We start from the raw sequence: 26,605 nt of genomic DNA on the forward strand, positions 1-26,605 counted from the left end.
AAAATGAACTCTGGACAGAGGAGGTGAGCTTGATGAAAGTTAATGAGTTTGCAGAATTATAGCTGGTCGACTAGGGAGAACTAGGTGCTGCTGTCGGAGGACTCCTTCTGTGATGGCTTCTATAAAGTGCAACGCAAGGTCACTTACGAAGAGCTTTCACATTTGTTTTTCGATATAAATCCATAGATGGACCAGTGGATGAAGGTAGCATATTGTTAAAATGTCTTTAAAATACTAGCTAAATCCTTTAATGTCAAACTTATATTGTTCAGTGCCCAACGACAACAAGAACTCACTAACCCTGAGGTCCGAGAGGTATTTCTAACTACTTAATTAACATACATGCACATGTTTCAATTAGCCAATTCCAGATGTTAGATACAATTTTCAATATCCCATGGGTAGGAAACCATACTATGCTTCTTACCGACACACTCTGCTTCCTGAATGTTGAGTCTAAACCCAGCGGGACACACGCACCGGAAGCTGCCAGCTGTATTCTCGCAGCGCCCAGACCCGCAGGGGCGTGGGCTTTGGCGGCATTCATCTATATCTAAAGAAAGAAAATGGGAGATCTTCAGTATTTTGTTTACATTCTTACCTTTTTCTCTACTGTTTTATTTTCTTGTAGACAGGGGAATTGTGCCATTTGAGAGTCAGTGGTATTAGGGCCTGATCCAAAAACACCATTCTGCAGTACATAAAGTAGTTCATCAGTGCACTATTCATATATCACCAAATACAGTTTAAAAGCCTATGGCTGGAGATCTCCACCTCAGCCTCTCTTACCTTTCCTGTGTGGACATTTCCTCTATGGTCTCCAAACACGTAGGTATCCAATTTTGTATTAAATGTATTAAGATTAAATATTAAAAGATTATGACAGTTTAAATTTGCCTTTCATGACCTGATCCCATGTACCCTAACTTTCGAATGAGGCCTACAATAGACCTGCAAAATAATTTCTGGGTGGATGAGTTTAAATCTTACGGTGTGCCCGCACGGCCTTCGTCATCAGGCAGGGCAAAAGGGGGCCTCCTAATGTTATTCTCACTTAAAATTGTCAGGTACCCACAGAAGGGTGGACATTGGTTCTCATTATTGTCTGTGAATTGAATTAACTTCTTCCAACACATCTAAATTATTGTTTGTTCATTTTTATAATTCTGGTGAGAGCAGTTTTCTAAATGAACATTTATGTTATTAGCCTATTTTTTGCTAAAAACCTCTCCCTGGATCGAACCTTATTTGACAATTGTCACTAAGCCCTTCCATCGCCTGCTTTTAACTAGGTTTCATTTTAACTTGATTAATTTTTTCTTAGGCGACTTGCAAGGTTGGATCAGGGTGTGTGATATATGTCCTTGCACATGTGACAATTTCTCATCCGAGGACACTACGCATTTTGTTACCATATATGTACCAATGGCAGCTTTGGTTTTTATGTGTGTTAATGAAATCTGGCTTTGTAACCTTTTTTTTCTTTTTTAGGTCGCCCATATTTGTTTATGATTTGTATTTTAGATGTTTTTATTGTGTAACGTAATTTGTCATATGTGTTGCACTTTTATGGTTTTTATTAACCAAATGAAGTGGTTTTGACTGACTGATTGAATGAGGGGGCACTGATTCATAAAAGAAGGACATGATTATTTAATATTTTACCTCTGTCCGGGTTGGATTGACCACAACCATAATATTTCTATCAGTCGTCTGTGAAAAGTCCAAGCAACAATTTTTAAAGTACAAAAACTGGCTATATTGTGTAAGCATTGAAAATTACTTGCCAAAGTGGTGACTTGTAGATTCTCTAAACATAGCTGGTACTTTCTTAAGTCAATTTAAGATAGCTGCCTAGACTACCAAAATCTTTTTTGTACTATTTGTGGGACTTGTTGTAGGCCTGTGTGTTTGGTTTGTAAGGCACTTTATCTACCTCCTGTTGGTATTTGTGCAACATATATTTAAGTTTTCTCTTTCCTTGCTTCATTGCATTGAGGTCATTAGTGTACATTGAAGCAAACAATCCAGAGGTAGCAATCACAAAAAGTGAGTGGGTTCGTGGTCGCTTAGGTGCTTTGAGTCCTGGTTCCTGCTTCTCTACTGTTAGAATGAAGTGGGTTGACATGCTCCTATGTGTTTTTCGGATGAACTGACAGCCCATTCAATCTCAACAAGTGAATGGAGAAAAAAACGTAAGGGACATATTCAGCCTTCGTCATTATATTGTTATGATTCCGTACCTCTGCACAGCCATGCAAAGGGGGTGGTGTGTCCTTTTAAATTTTTTTTAAAGGAGTCATTCTGTTTGAACAAATTAGACAAACTCTCTAACCGTGTGAGCCAGTATATGAGCTCTGGATACCGCAGCTCGGAAATATGGGGTACCAACTATTGCTCAGTGTCTTCTAGCGAGGCAGTCTGCAAAGCAATTTATCAACAAGCATTGGCAAAACCAATAGGTCTGGTATTGCCTGCCTGTCTTTTGACTTTGTCAGTGTTTGCTTTGTTTTTGCAAAACGTCATTCTTGTGGAAGCTACTGGCTCCTCGTCAATATAAAGAAGCACTGGTTAAAACAAATATTTTGGTCTCAAAAAGCACACTTTGTTGAAGCAGTCCCTTCCACTGAATGCAACTCATTTGTGTGTGGATGTGCTCCTTCTGGAGATGGACTGACCCTTTCTATGCTCGAGTGGAAGAGAAATGTGAATGAACCAATAGAGGAGCAATGGATGAAGAGGGATGACTGACAGCCCCATACTTATATTATACATAAAATCAGTGCCCAAGCTCCTGATTTTGTTTGTATATAAGTGAGTGGTTGAACGACTGAGCCTGTGAGCTAAATTACATGCATGTAACATGGTTGTTTGATCTGAAGACAATGCTGTTGTGATCAGTACACATCAGAATGCATTGCTTGGTATCTTTGATCTCAAAGGACATTGTGGAGACAGTTAGAAAGGGTGGCCAGCCATGTCTCTGTCCACCCTATGAATGGCACGTTGTCTTAAGAGCCGCTGTGGACAAGGAGGAAGGAGTGCAGGCAGATCAGCTCCAGTCAGAAAACTTCAAATTAACAATGGAAGCTAGATGTGGTAAAGTGTGTGTGATTTTAAGTGTGAAGAGGTCGCTATTGTAAAATACGTATGTCTGGGAGTGATGTACAAATGTGCCCTTCTAGCAATTGGGGTAACACATTCATCAAATGGTTCACATTTTCAGCAAGTATCTTTAAATTTATACAGATTATGTAATAGAAGTCCTAGAAGGTGAAAGTTTTTTATGCCGCTGTGAGGGCTTCCTGAAGTCTCTTTCCCTTAGGAGCCCTCTGCCTCTCCCCATCCCCCGGGTCGGACTGGCCTATAGGGCAATCAGGCAGTGCCTGATGGGCTAGTCTGACAGATCAGTGAGTGGGCCAGTTTTTAGCAGTTTTGGGCCAGTGTTATGGCCAGGTGGGTCAGTTTTTAATGATTTTTTCTCTGATATCACCGCTTTTTAGAAGTATATGCTTCAATCAGGGTAGCCACTTTCTTTTTGGTGAGCTGGCCTATTTTTCGTCCCAGTCCCGCCCAGACACTTCCCCACCTCTTAACTTTCCCTCCCTCCTTTAAAGTCCCCCCTTGTGGCCACTCTCTTCTTCTTTCCTTGACAGCTCCCTGCAGCCCACTGTTTGTCTTTTGAGACCCTTTGTCACCCCTGCACTCACCCCTCACCCTGTGAGAAGAGTGAACGTAGACTTCAAATTAACATTTTCTTTTTTTGAGGGGACAACTTTCTCTTGTGAATTGTATCATTTGTTCTCTTGTGCTTCAGTGTTTCTTGTATAGTGTAAATACCATCAGACTAATGAAGCATCTTTGCTGTGAGTGTGTAATTAAACTACAAGGACACAAATTAGTGAACCCACCCACCCAATTCAAGGCCTGATTATGATACTGGGCGGCGGCACCACCGCCGCACATCACGGCGGTCGGAAGACTGCCTGACATGCAGGCGTTCGTTCGGACCACCAAATTATGATAGGACCGCTGGTGTGATGGTTGGAAACTGTCCTTTTCCACTGAAGCTTGTGCTGCCACCCAGGTAAAGGGCTGCAGCCCATGCCGCAATGGAAAAGGACAATATGTGCACATTCAGGCACCTTGTGCCATGCACCATTTGGTGTGTTGCACATGGTGCCTGGCTGTGTGTGGGGGCACTACATGTGCTCCCAGGGCTACTTTTCAGTGGCCCACAATGGAGTGGTGCCCTGTTTGGGGCCTCCAGATGCCGTTTCCAACAGCTTTTCCGTGGTGGTGGGACTGCCATGAAAAGGCTGTGGGAAATGGTAATCATAATCCCGACAGCGGTGCCAGCTCTGCGCTGCTGCCATTAAGGGATTATGATTACGACCGCTGCACCAACAGGATTGTAGATTCTGTAGAAGGTGGGAGTCTGCCCCCCAGTTTCTATTCCAACCGCTGGCATCGTAATGCGGCGGTAGGAATGAGTCCCTGACTGTTGGGCGGGCCGCCACCGACGGCCTGCCGGTGGTGATCCATCTGACATTGTAATGAGCCCCTCAAATGCAAATGAATGTAAATGTCAAAAACCTGCCTCAACAACTATGCACATAGGCAGCAAATAGCATTGTTCTGTGAGCAGTGTTCCCACGATGGAGATATTCTGCTTGCTTAGTGCATGCCATAAGTCTAGACAATATTTATTTTCACATAGTGAAACGCATATAATTAATATTTGAAACTTATTTATGGAATTGAAGATGGAGAAAGTTTGTGTTAGCTCCACTGCTAGGAATTGTGTTTTTTCAGTGACTGTGTTACATTTGGCAAAGGGCACTTAAGTCTTTTTAGCCCCTATTTGACATGACTAATAATATATTTCTGTTTATTTGACTGTGGCGATTTTTTGAATGCCTGCCAAGTACCTTTTGTGTGCTTTGCTTTAATGACATCTGGATGGGAAACATCCTTTACAACGCAACTTTTACCACGCAGTGCTATTACAATGCAGGTTTTACAACGAAAACCATTACAACGCATTGCGCTGGGGGGCGCTCTAGGATAGGGAATAGATTTAATTTACTATCCAACACCTTCCCTAGTGTCCACGGGTACTGGAGTTGGAATAGTAAATTAAACTATTCACTATCCAGCACCCCAAAGCGCTATGCGTTGTAATGGTATGCGTAGTAAAACCTGCGTTGTTACAGCATGCGTGGTAAAAGCATGCGTTGTAACGTCATACATCCCATCTGGATGACTATACACGACCCTACATCCGATTTAGTCAGTAATACATTGCATTTTTATTTTCTTTGTTACATGTTTATGTGTGTACTTTCTGCAAGCTTACATTTAAGTTTTCGTTGTGGCCAAGCATTTGTCTATATTACTTTACATAACTCAGTGTAATCTGCTAGCGTTTGGATAGGGGTTGGAATATCCCACATGGGGGTCGTGGACACTGTGCAAAAATGCTACAGTGGACTAAGCTATCTCTCATACAAATCATGTTGTTTCTTTCTACAGTTTTGCACCTTCACATTGCATCCTATCTTAAAACTCCCTCCTCCATATTCCTAAAACTTTGCATGAAAAATTTAACTGGACTTAGAACTATTGCTTGTCATCTCCTTCCTTCTGTTGAATGTGTTTCTCCTTCTCCTCCATCCTGTGTATGTCTACTCTCTCTGAGTGTAGCCTCCTCTGTTGCATGACCCTCTGCCTTACTTGCTACTATAGCATTCCAGCAAATTGGCCAAACCTCACAGATCACAACCTCTCCTTCCTTGAACCCATATCCCTACAACCTAACAAGGTCTAATGTCCTCTAGCTCATTTATCTATCCCACTAGCCATTTTCATGAACTCAAACAGGGGCATATTTAACCTCGTTAAAATTATCGCTGTTTTAGCGGCAGGAAACTGCCGCTAAAACAGCGATAATGGACTTGCTAATATGTGTTATAGAATTCCAATAGAAGCCCAGGTTAGATGTGCAGGACATTTATTATCATTTTACTTTTCCTGTGCACTGCTCTTAAAGCAGAGGGGGGACGCTCCTCCCCCTTACCATTATACTGTAACAAGCACTTGTTCACCAGCAAAATGCATTATCTTGACAGTGCTGTTTGCAAAGCAGATGGGATCAGAAAATATTCAAAAGATTGTTATAAAATCGCAAGTATCTTTTTGAACTCATTTAACTTGATCTTTGCCCCATACAACATTCCTTGCCTCTGGATCTGTGAGAACTGGGCAGGCCTCCCATCCTTTGGGACTAGTGCATTGCAACAGCCCTTGGTTTTATGAGGGCAGAACGTATAAAAAAAAATTCTTGTTCTTTTTCGCACTGGAGGAGTGGACTGAGGGTGGACATTTTGTCTCCCTTTGCATCTACTGCCAAAGCATGATCCTCAGTGGGAGCGGCCCACCACAAAGGGTGGCGTCGAACCGCTGATGCTGAAAACCGATTCCCCCTGAACCACATCTTCAGAACACTTTTTTAAGTCACTATATCTGCTTGACATGCAGGGCTTTTCAATTTTAGAAAACAAATGTTCTTGTCTGCAGGCCAAGAACTGGGGTCGTTTCAGGTACGAGGAATGTAAGATGTGTATTTTTCTCCCTGTACTACTTTTTTATCTGTGACTTATCACCTAGAGAAGAAGCCTGTTATCTATTGTGCATCAAGCATTACTGGTCAAGCTGCATATAGTCGCAATAAATACAAAAACGACAACAAGGCGGTCCATTGGGACAGATCTTGGTTAAAGTTTGAGTGTTTGTCAGTAATCCACTTCTCTTTCTCATTTGGTTTGGCACCTTTGCTGTGATTGACTAGGGAGGTCTGTCTGTCAGGTCTGTGTTTTTTCTAGTGTAACCATTCAGGTGTATGCATGGTTACTTCTGTGTATAAGTGTGTTTTAGTACATATGCTTGGTATTTGGCTGCACGTCTACATACGTCTGTGTATGTTTACTATAACTGTTGTCTGCTTTTGTCCTTCATATCTATGGAGGGATGTACATATGAGCAAGACAGGTTATAAACAGAGAACCCTTTTTCTCTTGGGATTCAGTCAGCTTCTCTTTTTTGGTACAGTAAACACTAGATAGAACAAATCAGAGCAACCCAATAAATCAAATCAGAACCTTGGTCAAATAATTATATGCCCTGCTGCAAACCTTAAACACCTAGGGAAAAATGTTCTACCGAACCCCACACTGCAGGAGGATGGAACTAGAACAGGACATGGCACCTGGTTAAGTCATGGTGACCCATTATGTTCTACAAGCAGCCCCTTAGCCTGCAGTCTACTGTGGAAATTGTAGAAGGGCAGAATGGCCATATGATGAAAAATGGTGCTGAACATTTTACATTCACAAGGGCTTTTCTACATAGTCCTTACACTGAACAATCCAAAGATGTTGATCTGTTTCAGGAGCTGTAATTAGTTTGTGGAGTATGCACAGTCAATGCAAAATTTCTCCAATTTTAGAAAATGATATTTCATTTTTGAGTAATGGCTAATCTGTTGAAATGTAGCTTTCCTAGTTCTCGTACTGGGTGCAGAACTATGTGGAAGGTGAACAACCTCTGTATGTACAAATAGATACAAAAAAACAGTAGAGCATTGAATATAATCAGAATGCAAAAATATGTTTTGTGACATTGTAAACAGCTACTGTGACACACAGACCCTCATTGTGAGTGACTGCTGGAAAGGAGATCACTATCACACCTTTTAAAATACGATACCACACCGATTTAAAAGGTGCGATAATTATCATTAATTACTAGGTATGCCCTTTGAAATGAGGCATAATATGCAGAATCTGTATCTTACACACTGAATCCCGGATGGTTTGCCTTTTTTACCCCCATCAGATTAGCAGAGCTCCAACGTTCTCTCAGGGAGTTGGCCATCAGCAACGCTCTGGGCCCGATGGTCTTCCTATCATCATTTACAGAAAATGTCTTTCCAGCCTCCTAGGTCGCATGCTGACACTGTTGAATTCATTCAACAATGACACCAGCCTCACTCCCATCTTGGCCACCATTGAAATTACGCGTATACCCAAGCCAGGCAAGGACCGTACATTATGCACAATATAACATCCTATAGCTCTTTTAAACTCAGACACCAAGATCTTAATGAAAATCTTGGCTAATTGGCTTGAACCGCACCTCTCCTGTCTCATAGGCCCGGATCAGAATGGATTAATTTGCATCTGGCAGGACTCAGACAATATACACCAGAATGCACATTTGGTTGAAAAGTCCCATCGTCACAATATCCCACCCTGCCTTCTCTCGCTGGATGCGGAGAAGGCATTTGACAGGATGAGGTAGACCTGTCAACAGCTTCCAATCCTCTAAATGGGCAGCACTCATGGCCCATCACATTCACCAGGGGCACCTGTCAGGGGTGCCCACTACCACCTCTGCTTTTTGCGATGGTAGTAGAAGCTTTAGCCATTACTATTTGCCACACTATAGCCATCACTGGTATCCCTTTCGGTGGTCAATCCCACAAAGTTAAACGATTTACTCTCACACAGCCTACTACCTCTTTACCCATAGTTGTTTACTGCCTCGCTTACTTTGAAGCAGTGTTGGGCTTTAAAGTAAACATGACGAAATCCTCTGCATTGAACCTCACTATACCTCGGCAGGATCTTCCCATTCTGCAATCCCTAGCACCCATTCAATGGGCATCAAGCCCAATATGGTATCCAGGCTTTAACATAACTCCTAGATTTCAATCTTGGACACACATTAACTGGCAGGAGTACCAGCGATCCATCTTAGAAGATTTCCGTAGCTGGAAGTCACAACATAACTCCGGCCTGGGTCAAATTAACGTTATTAAAATAAACATCCTCCCCAAAATACTCAAATTTTTCCAAACTCTGCCCTGAGCCATTTCTTCTGTAGCCATCATGCACTTACAACGGGACATTCAAACTTTCATCTGTGGAGGTAAAAACAACCCAGGTTCTCCAATACTTTGCTGATGCTTCCTAGGAATGGGGGGAGGTGGGCTATCTTGCCCTAACTTACTCAAATACTACAGGGCGGCACATCTCCGTTTTATCTCTGAATGGGTTGCTCATGAACGTGACAAACACTGTTTTCATATGGACCGTGCAGTGGCCTGTCGTCCTTTGTGGGTCTGGCTCCCCAAACATGCCCGCCTAAAAGAGCATAGTCAAGCAGAACAATTCTTGAGATCTAGGATAAATTAGCACCCAAGAGGGGTCTCACCACCATCCTGTCTCCCAATAACTGATTGCTTGGAACCCTAATTTCACCCCAGCCCTAGAACCCCACATATTCCACAGTTGGGAATCTAGAAAATGTAAAACCCTATGCGATCTTTTTGACTGTCAACTGAGGCACTGGGGCCTTCACCCCCTCAATGCCCAAGAAGCCACATGGGCTTTCACATGATTTGAGAAATGAGCCAGGGCCTTCGATGGATCCAGAGGGCTTATATCCAACACTTACCAAGTCCTCCAACGCTCAGCACCGCCCTACACACATTCAGAATGCACTCTATCACCTCCGAGGGTAGCTCACAAAAACAGTGGCAAATACTATGGTGCAACATTCCCAAGATATACAAAAGTATTCCTCAACAAGAAACAGCTTATAAAATAATTATGGGATGGCACTACACTCTAACATGTCTTTATGCAGTCTTACCCATGACCTTTTGCTACCTGCTGGCAATATAGATTGGTGCCAGGCGGCATGCACCACATTTGAAGGTCTTGCTCGCTTATTACCACATACTGGGAGGAGGTTCTTGGGCAAATAGAATGCACTGTCGGATTCCCAATCCTTGAGTCCTACATCACTGTCATATTAGGCATAAGGCCCCTTACGCTTGAGGCTATGACACATGCAAACTGGTGGCTTAATAACCATATTGTAGGTGCTGCAAAACAGTTAATAGCCCATGCCTGGAAGAAGCCCATAGCAACTCCTATAGCCCTCTAGTTCATGCATCATTGGCATGTGCTGGCAATGGAGTTGGCAGGGAATGCCCAGACGTGAGTCCCTTGCTAACTTTGCCACTGGATCAAGCTAGCCTCACTGATGAGGGTGTTACCCAGAAACCGGTCCCAGGATGCTTGTTTCCACTCCATCGAAGACGTGGCTTGGCAGTTCGGGCTGGACTGTTCCCATGAGGCACAGGGTCAAGACTGATTTGCATTTAGCTGAGTCTGAACTGGGGTGGCGAAGTGAGCTAAAGAACGATGATGGATTCAATCCAGATCTGTGACTGGGGTTGAGTGTATGAAAAGTTTCAGTGCTCCATCCATCATCTCCTTTGTTTGAAATGGAGCAGTGATCCCACAAACAGCATCACACTGATAAAAAATTAATGCATATCTGGAAGCCATTAATTGACTATCTCTCCTGAATTGAACATACTTGCTTTACCCCACCTAAACTCAAAGAGCTACACTCTTTGAATGAGGGACATACTCTTTAAGGTAATTGTAACTAATATACTAGATCTACAGTCCCTCTCATCCCTTACTAGGGTTACAATTCACACCTCCCAGATGAAGTAATGTGGGCTTGCCCCTCCTGAAGATGCATTATGACCTGGTACTTGTTGCCTTCTTTGATTTGTTGTTAGTTGTTAAGTGACATGTGCACTTATTGCTTTCCCGTACTTGTAATCTGTTCCACACCAGCTGTCTCAAACTCCTTTTACTAGCATTCTTGTTGTGCTTATTATCAACGTGCTATGCTAGGTCTAAGCAGTGTTGATTTGACTCCGGAATCATGTCTTTTTTTTTTACTTTATAATAAAACTTAAACAAGCAGATTTCTAGAAACAAAAAAACACAACCCACCCAATACCGCAATAAATCACACAATCCGTAATTGAAATATAATTCAGAATTTAAAAATATAGTAAGCAATTAAGCACATGATTACCAATTAAGTAACAATAATTAATATATAAATTGTATACAACACCACCCACTCAATCCCTCAATTGATCTAATGACCCAAAAATATATAGTACAACAGTATTTTCATTAAAGAAATACGATTAACAATAACATTTAAAACAATAAAGAATGCAAAACAATAAAACACAATATTAAAAAACTATTTTAAATTAAACTTCGATATTATATTAAAACCCTTAAAAAACGATATCCTTACCTTCCATATTTTGGTCCACAATATTTAAACCATGACATTATGGTGAGAAGATATTTTTTAAATAATATTTTGGCTGAACACCAGCTCATCTCCGTTTAATGATGAGAGCAGATATATATTTATCGGTGCGCAACAGTCACACTCTACTTACCATGGCATTCGGTTCCCTGAGTATTTGACTTAAATCCTGCAGAGCAAACGCACAGGAAGCTTCCAACTGTGTTTTCACACCGGCCGTTGAGACAAGAGCGGCGGGAAGGCTGGCGGCACTCATCTACATCTGATGAAGAAACAAACAGAGGTAGCATAAAATAAAGAAGACCCCTCAAGAAAACTGAAGACAATTGTGCATCATCCTCAAATTACAAAGAAAATTTGCCTCTAGATTAGAGGGTTAGATGTAATCACATGCATGTCTACCTAAATATATTTAGGACTATGTGTATACTGATATGTCAAAAAGGAAAAATCTTGTTCCTGCTATTTTGTCTATTATTCTGCATTGACTTTGTCAACACTGGTGATACTAACATTACCATAAGGTCCTAGATCATGTGTTTCAGTAGATGAGTTGTTGATTTTCCAACCACAATTTCCCACCCTTGGGGTCGGACATTTAATTTGTCGCTCATTAAACCTTATCCCTTTTCAAACTTTTTGGTTCTTGACCATTGAGTAACAGGACCTTATACTGTGCCTTCAGTGTTACCACAGTGGGAGGCCAGAGAACACAGTTATTTAGTTAGTGCCTCCAATGTGTCCTACTCTTACTCCCTGAGCAACTCACCTGTTAGCTCTACTGGCAGAGTGGAAGCACAGTGTCTGCCATAACACATGTTTAGCGTACTTCTTTAAAAGTACACCGTGATTCATTTGTGCCAGTGGTTGTAGGTGGTGGGCACCGGCACTCATTTATGGGGACTCTGGTTTCCTCATCATCATACTTTGACCTAGAGCAAGAGAGACAAAGGCAGAAAAAGTAGAAAGGAAGAGAAAGATAGGAAAACAGTGACAAAGTGAGAAAGCAGGAATCAAAAAGAACATGCAAGAGTGAGATAAAGAGATAGGAAGTGCAGAGTGGTGGAAGAACAAGGTATGTGGCGGATTCAAGACTAGAGAGCCCATATATCTGGCACCACCATAGATGGATTCTGAAGAAAAACCTAGCCCCCTCAATTTTTTCACATTAAACACTATTGTTAGACCTGGTATCTTTTGGTATGGTTTCTTTGAACTTGTTCCTTCTGACCACTTGTTTTGACAGTGTGCTCAACTTCGTTTTTGTTGGCTTTAGTACTCTGTACATTTTTGCACTGCTGACCAGTGCTAACGTGCATGTGATCTGGGTCTAAAATGCAATGACATTTGGCTTCTCCAAGACTGGAATATTGATTTACTGATTATTACACTCTATGTGGACAGGGCCTTTAAATAAAATGCTACTTGTGAGCCGGCAGCACTGATTGTGCCACCCACATGAGTAGTTCTTTAAACATGTCTCAGGCCTGCCAATGCAGAGCCTGTGTGTGCAGTTTTAAACTGCCATTTCGACCTAGCAATTTCACCTACTTCTCAGGCCCAAACCTTCCCTTTTATTACATATAAGTCACCTCTAAGGTGGGCCCTAGGTAGCCTCATGGGCAGGGTGCAGTGTATGACATTTATTTTGGAGTTTTAAATGTCCTGATAATGAAAAACTGCAAAATGTGTCTTTTACTACAGCAAGGCCTATCTCTCCCATAGGTAAGCATTGTAGCTGCCTTGTAAAACTATTCAAGTGTAACTTCCACTTGGGAAAAGATAGGAAAAATAAGGTTGGTGCCACAATTTAAAAACACATCTTTTAGTGAAGTTGCTTTTAAAATTGCAAGTCTGAAAATGCAACTTTTAGAAAGTTGGCATTTTCTTACTGTAACCATTCTGTGCCTCTGCCTGTCCTAGGCATACACATCTGGTATGGGTGACAGCTGGGGGTTGTGCATTCCCTCCAGACAGGTACACACAAAGGGATCTGAGGTGTGCACTGCATATCCTGATGGCCCATCACCAGGCTGCTGGGTCTTCCTGAGCTAGATTGAGAGGGAGGAGCTGTCACTTCCACCTGAATAGGGCTGTGCCTGTCCCCATACAAAGCGTTGCATACCCCCTGTAGTGTGTCTGGAGCCAGGGCAAGAAAGGGCAGGGTATTGTGCAATACAAACACCTTTCATTGAAGTCTCCCTACTTTAAAAGCAAAAATGAGTATAAGTACTGGACCTCTAACACCATATACTCAGAAAAAAGCTGGAACTGAGGTTATTCTACCAGGAAGATGAGCTGTTGTGCTGCCAGGAAGGATTGCCTCTTTGATGCTTGCTGTGTTCACCTGCTGCTTCTTGCCTGGCAGAGCGAGGACTGGACTTGACTCTCTACATCCTGCATCTCTAAATGTTCTCCAAGGGCTTGTGGGCTTGCCTCCTGTTTCTGAAGTCTCAGTGATATCAACATAATTCACCTGTATCATGCTACCAGACCCTGGGCTTCTCTGCTTAAGTCCTGCTCTGCCAGGTGGTGCCAAATCCAGTCCTGGGCCCCTTTCTCTGTGTAATTGACGCATTGCTGCTGCCTGCACCAAATCGTGGACACTTCCCGCCGACTGTGAAACGCAACGTCCTCAACTTACAACGCAGCCTCGACTTTTCCGTTGCAGCATCTCGGAATCACTGCTGCTGCGTGAGTCTCGGACACTGCATCGCCGACATCTGCAAGGCACCGTCCCTGACTCCCCTACAGTCCAGTGGTTCGACCTTGACTCGATGAACAGCGCTCTTGACATCAGCGCATTGATGACTTTGCTAGACTTCAGAACCGAAGCATCGCCTTGACAGTAACGCATCCACTCCGTTTTTCAAGGCCTCGTCCTGAGCTTCAATGCATCCAAGTTACTGTCAGCTGGTCTGTGTGACTCCTGTATCCGGCCTGCGCATCATCGCGGTCGGAATTAACTTTTAGATTTACCCCAGTTCAAGCGCGACCAGATAGCCCCGTTAGAGCTACTAACTTCTAAGCACTGCATTTTGATTTAATCTTGCAAAATTCATAACTTGAGTATGATGGATGTTTGTTGTTTGGGTCTTGTTTTACCCAGATAAATATTGGCAAATTTTCTAAACTGGTGCGGAGTACTTTTGTGGTGTTTTCATTGTGTTATTGTGTGGGTGAATGAACAAATACTTTACACATTGGGGCAGATTCACGAGCCCCTTGCGCCACTTTTGCGTCACTTTTCCCATGTTAAAAGTGACGCAAAAGTGGAGCAAGGGGCTGGTACATCTGCCCCATTGTCTATTTAGTTGAGCCTGACTGTTCTGTGCCAAACTACCAGAGGGTGAGCACAGGTAAACATATAGGGGCCGATTATGATAGAGGATTTTCCGCCTCCTCCGGGCCGGCGGAAGCCACCGCCGGCCCGGAGGAGGCGGAAAATCCTCTGCGGAGTCACCAAAGACCCACCGCCGCATTACGATGGCTGGTGGGTCTTGGATTCTGTCCGCTGCTTTTCCGCCGCGGTCGGATTACAACCGCGGCGGAAAAGCTCTCCTTTGGCTGGCAGTGTCTATCAGACACTGCCAGCCAAATTAGGAAGCATTAGTAAACATGCTTTTCCGCTGCGGTTTTTCCGCCGTGGAAAAGCATGTGTACTTTTGCTTTTGGGGGCCCGTTGCGGGCCCCCAGGGTGTAGGCGGGTGGGGGGTGCACATGGGGGGTACCTATGGTACCCCCCAGCATTTACATGCACAAAGCGGCAGGCACCGCGCGGTGCCTGCCGCTTTGTGCATGTAAATGTTACACATGCACTTTTAACATTGCGGCGGGTGCTGCTTGAAGCAGCACCCGCCGCAATGTTAAATATCCAGGATGTGACCGCCGGGGTGGCGGTCACATCCTGATTTGCACGTAGGGACCTCCGCAGTCCATGCGGACGGTCCCTCCACCTCTGGGATGGCGGACGGACGCAAGTCCGTCCGCCATCCTAATCGGCCCCTTAGTGTGTACTACACTTACCCTGACTAGCATTGTGGCTTTTCCTTGCACAGGGTGCATACCTCTGTCAACCAGAAACCCAATTTCTAACAACAATTAATTAATTAATTTGGTATCTGTTTTTCTGGGGCGTCATGGAAGAGGATCCTTAATTCTGCAGACCTTGTGGCATGATCTGTGCCAAATATTTTTGATTTAACAGCCACAGACTTTTTGAGGCATTTAGTCAACCTGCTTTGCTACATCAACAAATTCATTTTTTTTCTAGAAACAAAACCATCAAGTTTAATGTTTAAATAAATACAAACTGTACTCCAGATTTTAATTGTTACTTATCTTTACATATGCCATATTTCTCCATAGCAGAATATTTATGATGCTTTCACAAACTAATGGTTGACGAGTACTTTGGAGCAAAGCGTTTTCGACCAGGCACAGATTAGCCCAGTAGCTGACCGCAACAGACTTTTTCAGGCACCAGTGAATCACTGGAGAAACAAGTTCCACTGTCCCAAATCACATCTGAGCTGCATCAACCTAGGGGCACCCCCAGTGTACAACTTCATACACACTTTGGGGCGTTAATTTGGCTAGAAATATGGGGGCATATTATCAAGATAATTATCGCCGCTTTAGCGTCCGTTTTCGGGCGAAAAGCAGCAATACTTTTATCGCACTATCAGCAAGGACACACTAGCGCGTGATTCCATGCCTCAGCGCCAGTTTCCTTAACGCCCAGCTTTGCAACACTAATGTTATGCAAAGGTGAAGTACCTACCTTAAATAACGTGGATAATGTCCCTAACAAACCTTTCTCCTATTATCAATCTGCTTGCTAACCGGCACAGCGATTATAGAAGTAGCGCTAACCGCGCTTATCGCAGGTTTCATTATGCCTGTTTTGAATCTTACTTAGCCATTATATCCTATGGGAGGTGGATTTTAAGGATAAACCCACCCTGCCCTACTTACAAGGATTTTCCTATCGCTGTGATTTTATTGCTGGATTTCCAGCGATAATCACACATTTTGCTGCTATCGCTGGATTACTTATCGCATTGGAGATAGGCGTTGATGATAATGCGATATCTCTGCGATATGATCCAGGGATAGCTGGCGATAATTATACTCGTGCTAAGAGCGGCCAGTGATAATTATCGCTGAAGCTTGATAATATGCCCCTCAGTTTTGTGATACACATTCTGGTAGGAGGAGTAAATAGCAGAGGTTATATTCCAATGGGATTTCCTTCTCTGTCCCTCGCCTACAAGCAGAATTGTTTTCGGCATGTAATCCACGTTATCAAATTAAACAATACAAATAATGTTCCTGGAAGATTGCTTTCCCCTCCAGCCCCTGCTATACCTAAGCAAATTACAGGATGAAGAACACCCGACAGGCTTTAGCACCATGACAGTGAGATATAAACAATAGAGAAAATGAGGGAAGGTGGTGCAATCAAATACACACAAACTATAGAAATGCAAGGCTGAATAAAAAGAGTGCAAGAATGCATAGACCTTTCTGTTTCTAGAATGAACAAGTTGTAGGGAAACTGTAGTACATATGCTGAGAAAAAGTGAGACCCTGTGTCCCTATTAATATCCTCCCATAACAGACGTAACTCCTGCCCCATAAGGCCTCTCATGACACCAGTCCTTGGGGGTTTGGCTTAGGGTAACTTCAAATCGATTTCAGACCACCCAGTGGGTAATGGCAAAACATTTTAGCTTGTGAGACACTACTTGTAAGATATTAAGCAAGAGGCTGTTGAGGCTTGTAAGCAAGATCATGATTGGATTTGGTAACATTGTATCATGTGAGGTCTCCAAGGATCCATCTTTTTGCCAGTGATTTTCAACCTTTATTAGGGGTGCTTGGTAGTCCTACTGGCACATAAGGACTTTTGCATTCAGAATTTTGCAGATGGCCCAGCTTTAACTGACAGTCTTATTGGGTACTGACTTGCCTGGTGGAAGAAGTCCCTAGCAAAAATTCAAGACTGAACATACACGTGTCAAGTTGAACTTGACCAAGTAAGAGTTACCACCAGTGCTGGCAAGCATATGTGGTTCAGAATTGGCTTCATGAACCTGGACAACATTGCACCACTATTACTTGGTGGCACCAATCTCCTTTGCTTTTACATTGACACAAGCCTCAACTTCTGGCTAATGTGTTTTTCCCTTCAGCACATGCTTACGTAGACTTCCAAGCCCAAGCCCTAAGCCCTCCAACTACATTATCATTAAAATATGTTCTACTGCAGCATTTTTTTTATTATGCTCTGGTCTACCATGCCTGCATCAGACATGACGATTGCATTGACTGCAAGTGTATATTATAATGGGACCAAAGTTTGTGAGTGCAAATTGGGCATATGCTAATATGCTTTAATGCAGGGTGCGCAAATTAAAGAGTGCACAATTTTTACCCAGTTGTAAATCTGGCATCTAGAAATGGGAAATAACATGGCCCTAGTTAATTTTATTTCAAAATTCTTGTATGGGGAAATGGTTATTGTACCCCAGGAGTCTACAGCCTTCTCTATAGTGAGAGCTACTTCTGATCAGTGAAATCATTGTGGGCAACTGAAGGCTAAACAACTTGGACATTCTTACCAGACACCCTCATGCTCAGCTTCCTTGACTTTAAGCCTAACGTCCATAGAGCCAGCTACTATGGTTTCAACAAAATACCATGAGAGAGCTGCCACATGTGTCAGTGACAGCGTGGTTTGGGAATGTATGAACATGTGTGTGTGTGTGTATGAGTGTAATATATATGTATAGGTGGCCAAGAGAATGTGTCATATGTACTTGTGTCACAGGACAGACCTTTCGCCATATGTGGCATGGTTACATGCATAACACAAACATACAACCATTTTTCAAATGGGAGAAATTTAAAGTGCAATAAACTGTTCAGTAAAAATGTTTAAAATATGGAAAAAATTCTGCACTTTAAATTTCTCCCCTTATAATAATGGCTGCATTTTCCAGTTATGTATAGGGCACCATTTCTACCAGCCACTGTGAGTAAGATACCTGCTGTGTGTAAAATAAGCACTTTGAAATTGGGAGTAAATGTAACTGAAGAATTAACTTTATGTTTATGTGGATCCCATAAAACTCATCATTTAAATGTTCTACTATATTCAAGTGTCACTTTTACAAAGGCCAGGCATCTTGCTCCCAGTGACCTGCAGGCAGGGTGCCATACTTAAAACAGAAAAATAAAGCCATGTATTTAAATGGGAGGAACTGAAAGTAAATAAACATGTTTAGTAAACCATTAAGACACAACTGGCTTAATTGAGAGTGGAGAAAGAAATTAAGACTTAATGATTCATAGAAATATGTTTCTTCACTTTAAATGTATTCCATTTACAAAAATGGCTGTGTTTTTCAGTTATAAATATGGCACAGTGTCTATCAGACCCTGCTATTTGCAGTCTGTTGTTAAAAATGTAAAATAAACATAGCATTCAAATAACTTTAAAAAGGAAAATGTACCCCTGGTCTTATTTAAAAATGAACACAAGGCTACAAGCAACTCTGAAGGTGTCTGAAAGCTACTGGTAGCTCCCGATCCGCTAGGAGGAGACACCAGATGTATGCTATTAGCTCCTGCAATTCATGGCAGGTCTCACCTGCCACAAACCTTGGCACCAAACACCTACAATTTGCACCCAAAGCATAATCTTGTTTTCAAAGCTACCCAGAGTTTGCACCCAAAACTGAATTTGTGGCACCACTTTCATACAAGCTTAAATCTGTTTTTATATAATAATCTCCTAATAAGATTTCTGAGTCAGGCAACTGGGAGCAGTACTGAGTGTGTGTCAAATGAAGTATAAGAGGCAACATTACCTATACAGCTGGTGCCTTGAGGGTTTAGAACAAATCCCACCGAGCAGAGGCAGCGGAAGCTACCTGCAGTATTTTCACATCGTCCGTTACCGCACGGAGGTTGAGATCCAGCACACTCATCAATATCTGAAATGCAAAGAAAGCATTTTCCTTGAACTCAGATTACAAATCTTACATTAAGCAAACTGATCAAGGGACTAGGGTTCACATGTGTGTTTCTTGCTGAGTAAATAAGTATGATTTATTTTTCTGGTATAGAAGAGCTCAATGATTTTATTTTCTGAATCAGCCCCTGTCTCATACAAAGCAAAACCAAAGGGTATGATGGACGGAGTGTTGACCATTGCAAGCACTCAACCCCAGTCAAGTATCTGGGTTTAATCCATCATCATTCTTTAGCTCACTCCGCCACCCCAATTCAGAAATGGTCATGTGCAAATCAGTCTGAACCTGTGCCTCATGGGAACAGTCCAGCCCGAACTGCCAAGCCATGTCTTCCCCGGACTGGAAACAAGCATCCTGGGACCGGTTTCTGTCTAATTAGCCGCCATCAGCCAGGCTAGCTTGAATCCAGTGGCAAAAGGAGCAAGGGACCCACGTCTGGGCATACCCTGCCAACTTAGGGCGAACAAAGCAAAACAAAGGGGATGATGGACGGAGTGTTGGAAATTGCAAGCACTCGCCCCAGTCAAAGGATCTGGGTTTAATCCATCATCATGCTTTAGCTCACTCTGCCACCCCAGTTCACACATGGACATGTGCAAATCAGTCTGACCCTGTGCCTCATGGGAACAGTCCAGCCCGAACTGCCGAGCCATGTCTTCCATGGACCGGAAACAAGCATCCTGGGACCGGTTTCTGTCTAATTAGCCATCATCAGCCAGGCTAGCTTGAAACCAGTGGCAATGTGAGAAAGGGACCCACGTCTGGGCATACCCTGCCAACTTAGGGCGAACAAAGCAAAACCAAAGGGGATGATGGACAGAGTGTTGAACATTGCAAGCACTCACCCCCCAGACTGATTTGCATATGGCTGGGTTCACACTGTAATGGCACTGTGAGCAAAAAACAAAGGATTTAGGCCCAGATCTCTGTGCTGGGGTGAATGTATGATATTGTTCTGAATTCTGTCCATCAACTGTTGTTTTTGCATTTGTCACCCGAGTGGGACGGTTACGCCCAGACGTGGGTCCCGTGCTCTCCATGCAACTGGAATCAAGCTATCCTGGCTGAAGAGGGGTGAAACCCCGAAACCGGTCCTAGGATGCTTGTTTCCAGTCCAGGGAGGACCTGGTTTGGCAGTTTGGGCTGGACTGTTCCCATGAGGCACAGGGTCAAGACTGATTTGCATATGGCTGGGTTCACACTGGAATGGCATGATCAGCAAAAAAACGATGGATTTAGGCCCAGATCTCTGTACTTGGGTGAATGTATGACATTGTTCTGCATTCTGTCCATCAACTGTTGTTTTTGCATTTGTCACCCCGAGTGGGGCGGGTATGCCCAGACGTGGGTCCCGTGCTCTCCATGCCACTGGAATCAAGCTATCCTGGCTGAAGAGGGGTGAAACCCCGAAACCGGTCCTAGGATGCTTGTTTCCAGTCCAGGGAGAATCTGGTTTGACAGTTTGGGCTGGACTGTTCCCATGAGGCACTGGCTCAAGACTGATTTGCATTTGGCTGGGTTCAAACTGGAATAGCATGGTGAGCAAAAAAACGATGGATTTAGGCCCAGATCTATGTACTAGGGTGAATGTATGACATTGTTCAGCATTCTGTCCATCAACTGTTGTTTTTGCATTTGTCACCCCGAGTGGGACGGGTATGCCCAGACATAGGCCCCGTGCTCTCCATGCCACTGGAATCAAGCTATCCTGGCTGAAGAGGGGTGAAACCCCAAATCCGGTCCTAGGATGCTTGTTTCCAGTCCAAGGAGGACCTGGTTTGGCAGTTCGGGCTGGACTGTTCCCATGAGGCACAGGGTCAAGACTGATTTGCATATGGCTGGTTTCAAACTGAAATGGCATGGTGATCAAAAAAACTATGGATTTAGACCCAGGTCTCTGTACTGGGGTGAATGTATGACATTGTTCTGCATTCTGTCCATCAACTGTTGTTTTTGCCTTTGTCACCCCGAGTGGGACGGGTACGCCCAGACGTGGGTCCCGTGCTCTCCATGCCACTGGAATCAAGCTATCCTGGCTGAAGAGGGATGAAACCCCGAAACAGGTCCTAGAATGCTTGTTTCCAGTCCAGGGAGGACCTGGTTTGGCAGTTCGGGCTGGACTGTTCCCATGAGGCACAGGGTCAAGACTGATTTGCATATGGCTGGGTTCAAACTGGAATGGCATGATGAGCAAAAAAACGATGGATTTAGGCCCAGATCTCCGTACTGGGGTGAATGTATGACATTGTTCAGCATTCTGTCCATCAACTGTTGTTTTTGCATTTGTCACCCCGAGTGGGACCGGTATGCCCAGACGTGGGTCCTCTGTACTTGGGTGAATGTATGACATTGTTCTAATTAGCCGTCATCAGCCAGGCTGGCTTGAAACCAGTGGCAATGTGAGAAAGGGACCCACGTCTGGGCATACCCTGCCAACTTCGGGCGAACAAAGCAAAACCAAAGGGGATGATGGACAGAGTGTTGAACATTGCAAGCACTCACCCCCCAGACTGATTTGCATATGGCTGGGTTCACACTGGAATGGCACTGTGAGCAAAAAACAAAGGATTTAGGCCCAGATCTCTGTACTGGGGTGAATGTATGATATTGTTCTGAATTCTGTCTATCAACTGTTGTTTTTGCATTTGTCACCCCGAGTGGGGCGGGTTTGCCCAGACGTGGGTCCCGTGCTCTCCATGCAACTGGAATCAAGCTATCCTGGCTGAAGAGGGGTGAAACCCCGAAACCGGTCCTAGGATGCTTGTTTCCAGTCCAGGGAGAACCTGGTTTGGCAGTTTGGGCTGGACTGTTCCCATGAGGCACAGGGTCAAGACTGATTTGCATTTGGCTGGGTTCAAACTGGAAAGGCATGGTGAGCAAGAAAACGATGGATTTAGGCCCAGATCTCTGTACTAGGGTGAATGTATGACATTGTTCAGCATTCTGTCCATCAACTGTTGTTTTTGCATTTGTCACCCCGAGTGGGACGGGTATGCCCAGACGTGGGTCCTGTGGTCTCCATGCCACTGGAATCAAGCTATCCTGACTGATTTGCATTTGGCTGGGTTCAAACTGGAAAGGCATGGTGAGCAAAAAAAGGATGGATTTAGGCCCAGATCTCTGTACTGGGGTGAATGAATGACATTGTTCTGCATACTGTCCATCAACTGTTGTTTTGCACCTGTCTCATACAAGCCAATATTTGGAACTGCATAAGACTGAGAAGAAGAAAACTGAGAGAAATTACATTTCCCATTACAAAGCAAAACTAACATCATTTTTACTGTAACAATATCAGGTGGGAATGGACCAAGGAGAGGGGTGGGCCTGTGTGCCACTCACCCTTACTCTCTCAAAAGCACAGAAAGAAATCATTGACAAAGCTAATACATTGGGTCTTGGCAAGATGGTTAATAAAAAAAATAAAAAAGAACAAAAAAATGACATGCCCCTTCCTAAGGGAAACATCCTTTACAACGCAACTTTTACCACGCAGTGCTATTACAACGCAGGTTTTACAATGAAAACCATTACAACGCATTGCGCTGGGGGGCGCTCTAGGATAGGGAATAGATTTAATTTACTATCCAACACCTTCCCTAGTGTCCACGGGGACTGGAGTTGGAATAGTAAATTAAACTATTCACTATCCAGCACCCCAAAGCGCTATGCGTTGTAATCGTATGAGTTGTAAAAACTGCGTTGTAACAGCATGCGTGGTAAAAGCATGTGTTGTAACGTCATATATCCCTTCCTAAACATGGTGGCCACATGTTTGCAAAAGAAAACTTAAATTAAGAAAAAGGGCAGGGTGCTTCTTAGTGGGCAGGTTTCCTTAAACAGTTATATAAACTAACTTTTATTTTAATGTAGATCACAGGATGATTATTATTGGAGCAAAGGAAATGTTTACTATTCGTTTGGGATTACTGTAACCAGAAGGCATAGTTTAAACACCCAGGCCCTGATTCATAAACAGCCTACGTACTTAGGATGGAGGCCCCACAGTCGTAGTGGGTGCCCCGCACATGTGGCGGGATCTCCGCACTGCAGTTTCCCATTGTAGAGATCCCTCCTTGAATGCGGAGATCCTGACATGACTGCAGAACCTCCACCCAGAGTGCAGAGGCTCTTTGTGAATCAGGCCCACAATGCTGACTTTCAAAAAGGATAAAAAATAGAAATAAAACATCCTGGCAAAGTAAAGTATTGGCCCACCAGCCCAAGCACTGAGGTGCACTTCTTTTTAGGTGGAAGTGTACACCTGATCATGAAATTCTGTCACTTGCAGTGTAAGAGAGCCAATGGCTGAACTGGGCTGGGTTGGGCTGAAACATTGCCCCCTGCTGTATGCTGTGGTGGGACGGAAGCAAAAAGTTAACAACATTTGAATTTGCAAGCCTTTTTTATCCAGCATTCCATGCTTGCATTTCTGATACACAAAAACATGTTGCCCTGCTCTGAGTCTCTCCCTGCCAAGGACACAGTGATCATCAAACTAAGAAAAAATTATCTGCACCTACATATGTTTTACCAGTTAAGCACTGCTGTCACTGTATGGATTGGGACAACCTTAGAAGATTAGCAGGGGTGGAACACAGGGCTTAAGATGGGATGAGTGGGTCTCTAAAAGTGGGGTGGGCTACATATTTAAGGACATGGCTTAAACATGTAAACTACATTTCTGTGATTTCCATAGTGTGCCACCCACCCCTTTCCCGGTATTGTGGTGCCCCTCCGAGCTTTCAGTTATTTGTATCCAGATATATAACATATCAGCTGACATACACTGAAATCCTCTCAAAAAAGGGGTAGCAAAGAGGGAATTTAGAAAAAAAGGGAGCCCTCCATTCAAAACATAATTATAACAAAAAATACCCCAATTTCCCACACCTCTAAGAAAGACTTTTCTTATTTCACAGATAAATTTAAGTCCCAAAAACACAATTTCACTGTTTGGAGATTAACAAGTGTTGTCATCTGGTTCAAAAAGACTGCGGGTGTTTACGGTAAAAACCTTTAATATCACACTAGATGCAATTTTTCTCACTCAGTCACCTCACGTAGCTTTCACCACGGGACAATGGGAAACACAAGCTCCTGCTTCTCAACATTGGAGGAGCTCCTCTTTGCAGGGGGAGGCACTCAAGATTCATACCAAAAAGATCATCCCAAATAAACACCTCCATACCCCTTCGAACATATTTCTGACCCTCTGACAAGAATTTCAAGAACCTCAAACTATTATCATCTTCCACTACAGATCCATCAATCATGGCTTGGTATAATCACTTGGAGGTGACTCAGATCAAAGTATGCACTACACAAGAATCATATGCTGCATGACAAAAATGCAGAAGCACAACATATTGGAAATAGATAACACACAGGGAGGCAAAGATTAAGTAAAAAGTGAAATATAAACAGAAACTAAGGGCCAGATGTACTAAACACTGATCACAAAATGCTGGTCTCAATTTATGATCATTATTTTTGTGGCTTTTTTGTGGTATTTAGTGAACCGATGTGTATATACTAGTAGTTCAGATTGAAAAATAGCAAATTGTAATGGGTCGCAATTCAACCTATCACTTGAATTTTATTGAGGTAAGTTGTAAATTGCAACCCACCACGATTTGCGGTCATCACCAGGATGGTGGCCTGCTGGGGTCAGCAGATCACCATGTCGGTGATTGGTTTGAAATAAACAATATTTTTTTAATTCAGTCCTTTTCTCTTAAAGGAAAATGGAATGCATTTACAAAGTTTCTTTTTTTTTTGTTTTAGAAACAAACCACGAGCTAGTGGTCCATCGGACACGTATGGATCAATGTCTTGCCACAACATTTTGACGTTTAAAAGTCAAATTCTGAAAAGGAGAGTTGGATTGGTTCTCATGTCACATCCTACATATTGTTTTCCTTCTTCAAAAATAAGATGCACATTTGTAAATTACCTCTTCTGCAATTTGGCGAAACAAGATAAGCTTAAGAGAAGACATTCTAAAAATGGAGAATGTGGTTTACACATAATTACTTTTTTCTAGTAAAACTAAAGAATACATTAATGAACAAAGGGGCATATTATCAAGGAGGGCGATAAGAGATAATCGCCGCTTTAGCTGACGTTTTCGGCCGCTAAGCGGCGATAATTCTATCGCCCTATTAGCAAGCTGTCGCTAACAGCAGTTAGCGACAGCTTGTAGGCTACAGCGAGCGGTTTGGGGCCCACTTTGCATGTCAGCGATATTTATCGCTAATGACATGCAAAGTGGGCGTACCCAACCTGTTAGCGACTAAAAACAGTCGCTAACATCCCTATCGCCTATTATCAACGCAGGCGTAGCAATGGAAATATTCGCGCTAAGCGCGAATATCTCCAAAAGCTAACACCTGCTCAGACCAGTTCTTAGCCATTATATCCAATAGGAGGTGGATATTATGGCTAAGACCCTATTGGCGTTAATGCGTGAATATCGCTGTATTCTCAGCGATATTCACGCATTTCGCCGCTATCGCCGGATATTTTATCGCTTTAGAGATAAACGTTGCTAATAGCACGTTATCTCTGCGATAATATCCGGCGATGCTTGGCAATAAAAAAAAACTCGCTAAGCCTATTTAGCGATAAATATCGCTAGTTGTTGGTAATATGCCCCAAAATGTGCTGTTTTAAAACACAGCTGGTCCTGTTTATTCATGAGGGAAAATTAAACAATTGCAAAGAGAACTATGGAGCAGAGGTACACTGCAAACAGACAGTGTAAACAAATTCTACTAGCACTGATCACTTTAAAAGCACTTCAAGCCCAGAAATTATCTGAGCATGAGTGCTGTCTGTGGGTGTATTTGAACAGTGCATATTTACAGTGTATGTACTTGTTAAATGTATTTGGTCTTAATTATATATTTCTGTCTTTGTGGGTTTATAATTATATTTTAAAATTATTATATAGATTAGGTGTTATTTTGAGTGTGTTTGTGTGTGCCAGTTTGTATGAATAAGTAAGTGTGAAGTGGTGTGTCTTAACAGTGTGCATATGCTGAGTGTGTATGCATGTATGTTTGTGCACCTCCTTCCTCACTTTCTCTCCCTCTGGTCTGAGTTCAGCACTGTATGAAGAACTCCATCAACACCAGCCTTTCCCCCACAGAGCCATATCAATGCATTGGGAGAGCAGCATTGTGAGCTCTCTGTACCAGCAGCCTGTCCACCCAGTTGAATACAGACAGGCGATAGAACACAACTGGATGTGCACAGAAAGGGACACTGAGAAGAGGAGGCTAGCTGCAGGACATTGTGAAGCATGTTTATAAATCTGAGTTATCCGAATTTCTTCACAC

General features: G+C 43.2%; 1 protein-coding gene across 5 annotated transcripts in view; it reads right to left on the reverse strand.

Moving 5' to 3' along the window:
• Positions 1-26,605, reverse strand: part of LTBP4 (latent transforming growth factor beta binding protein 4) — a 1,311,633-nt gene that overhangs the window by 130,696 nt on the left and 1,154,332 nt on the right. For all 5 annotated transcript variants that reach the window (XM_078660636.1, XM_078660634.1, XM_078660635.1 and 2 more), the window contains 3 exons: positions 19,098-19,223; positions 11,354-11,482; positions 428-553 (listed from right to left, as the gene is read on the reverse strand). In XM_078660636.1, the coding sequence (XP_078516762.1) occupies positions 428-553; positions 11,354-11,482; positions 19,098-19,223 (381 nt within the window). The remainder of the gene's footprint in view (positions 1-427; positions 554-11,353; positions 11,483-19,097; positions 19,224-26,605) is intronic.

The sequence above is a fragment of the Lissotriton helveticus genome, chromosome 9 (assembly GCF_964261635.1).
Source record: "Lissotriton helveticus chromosome 9, aLisHel1.1, whole genome shotgun sequence".
In the NCBI taxonomy this organism is placed as follows: Eukaryota; Metazoa; Chordata; class Amphibia; order Caudata; family Salamandridae; genus Lissotriton; species Lissotriton helveticus.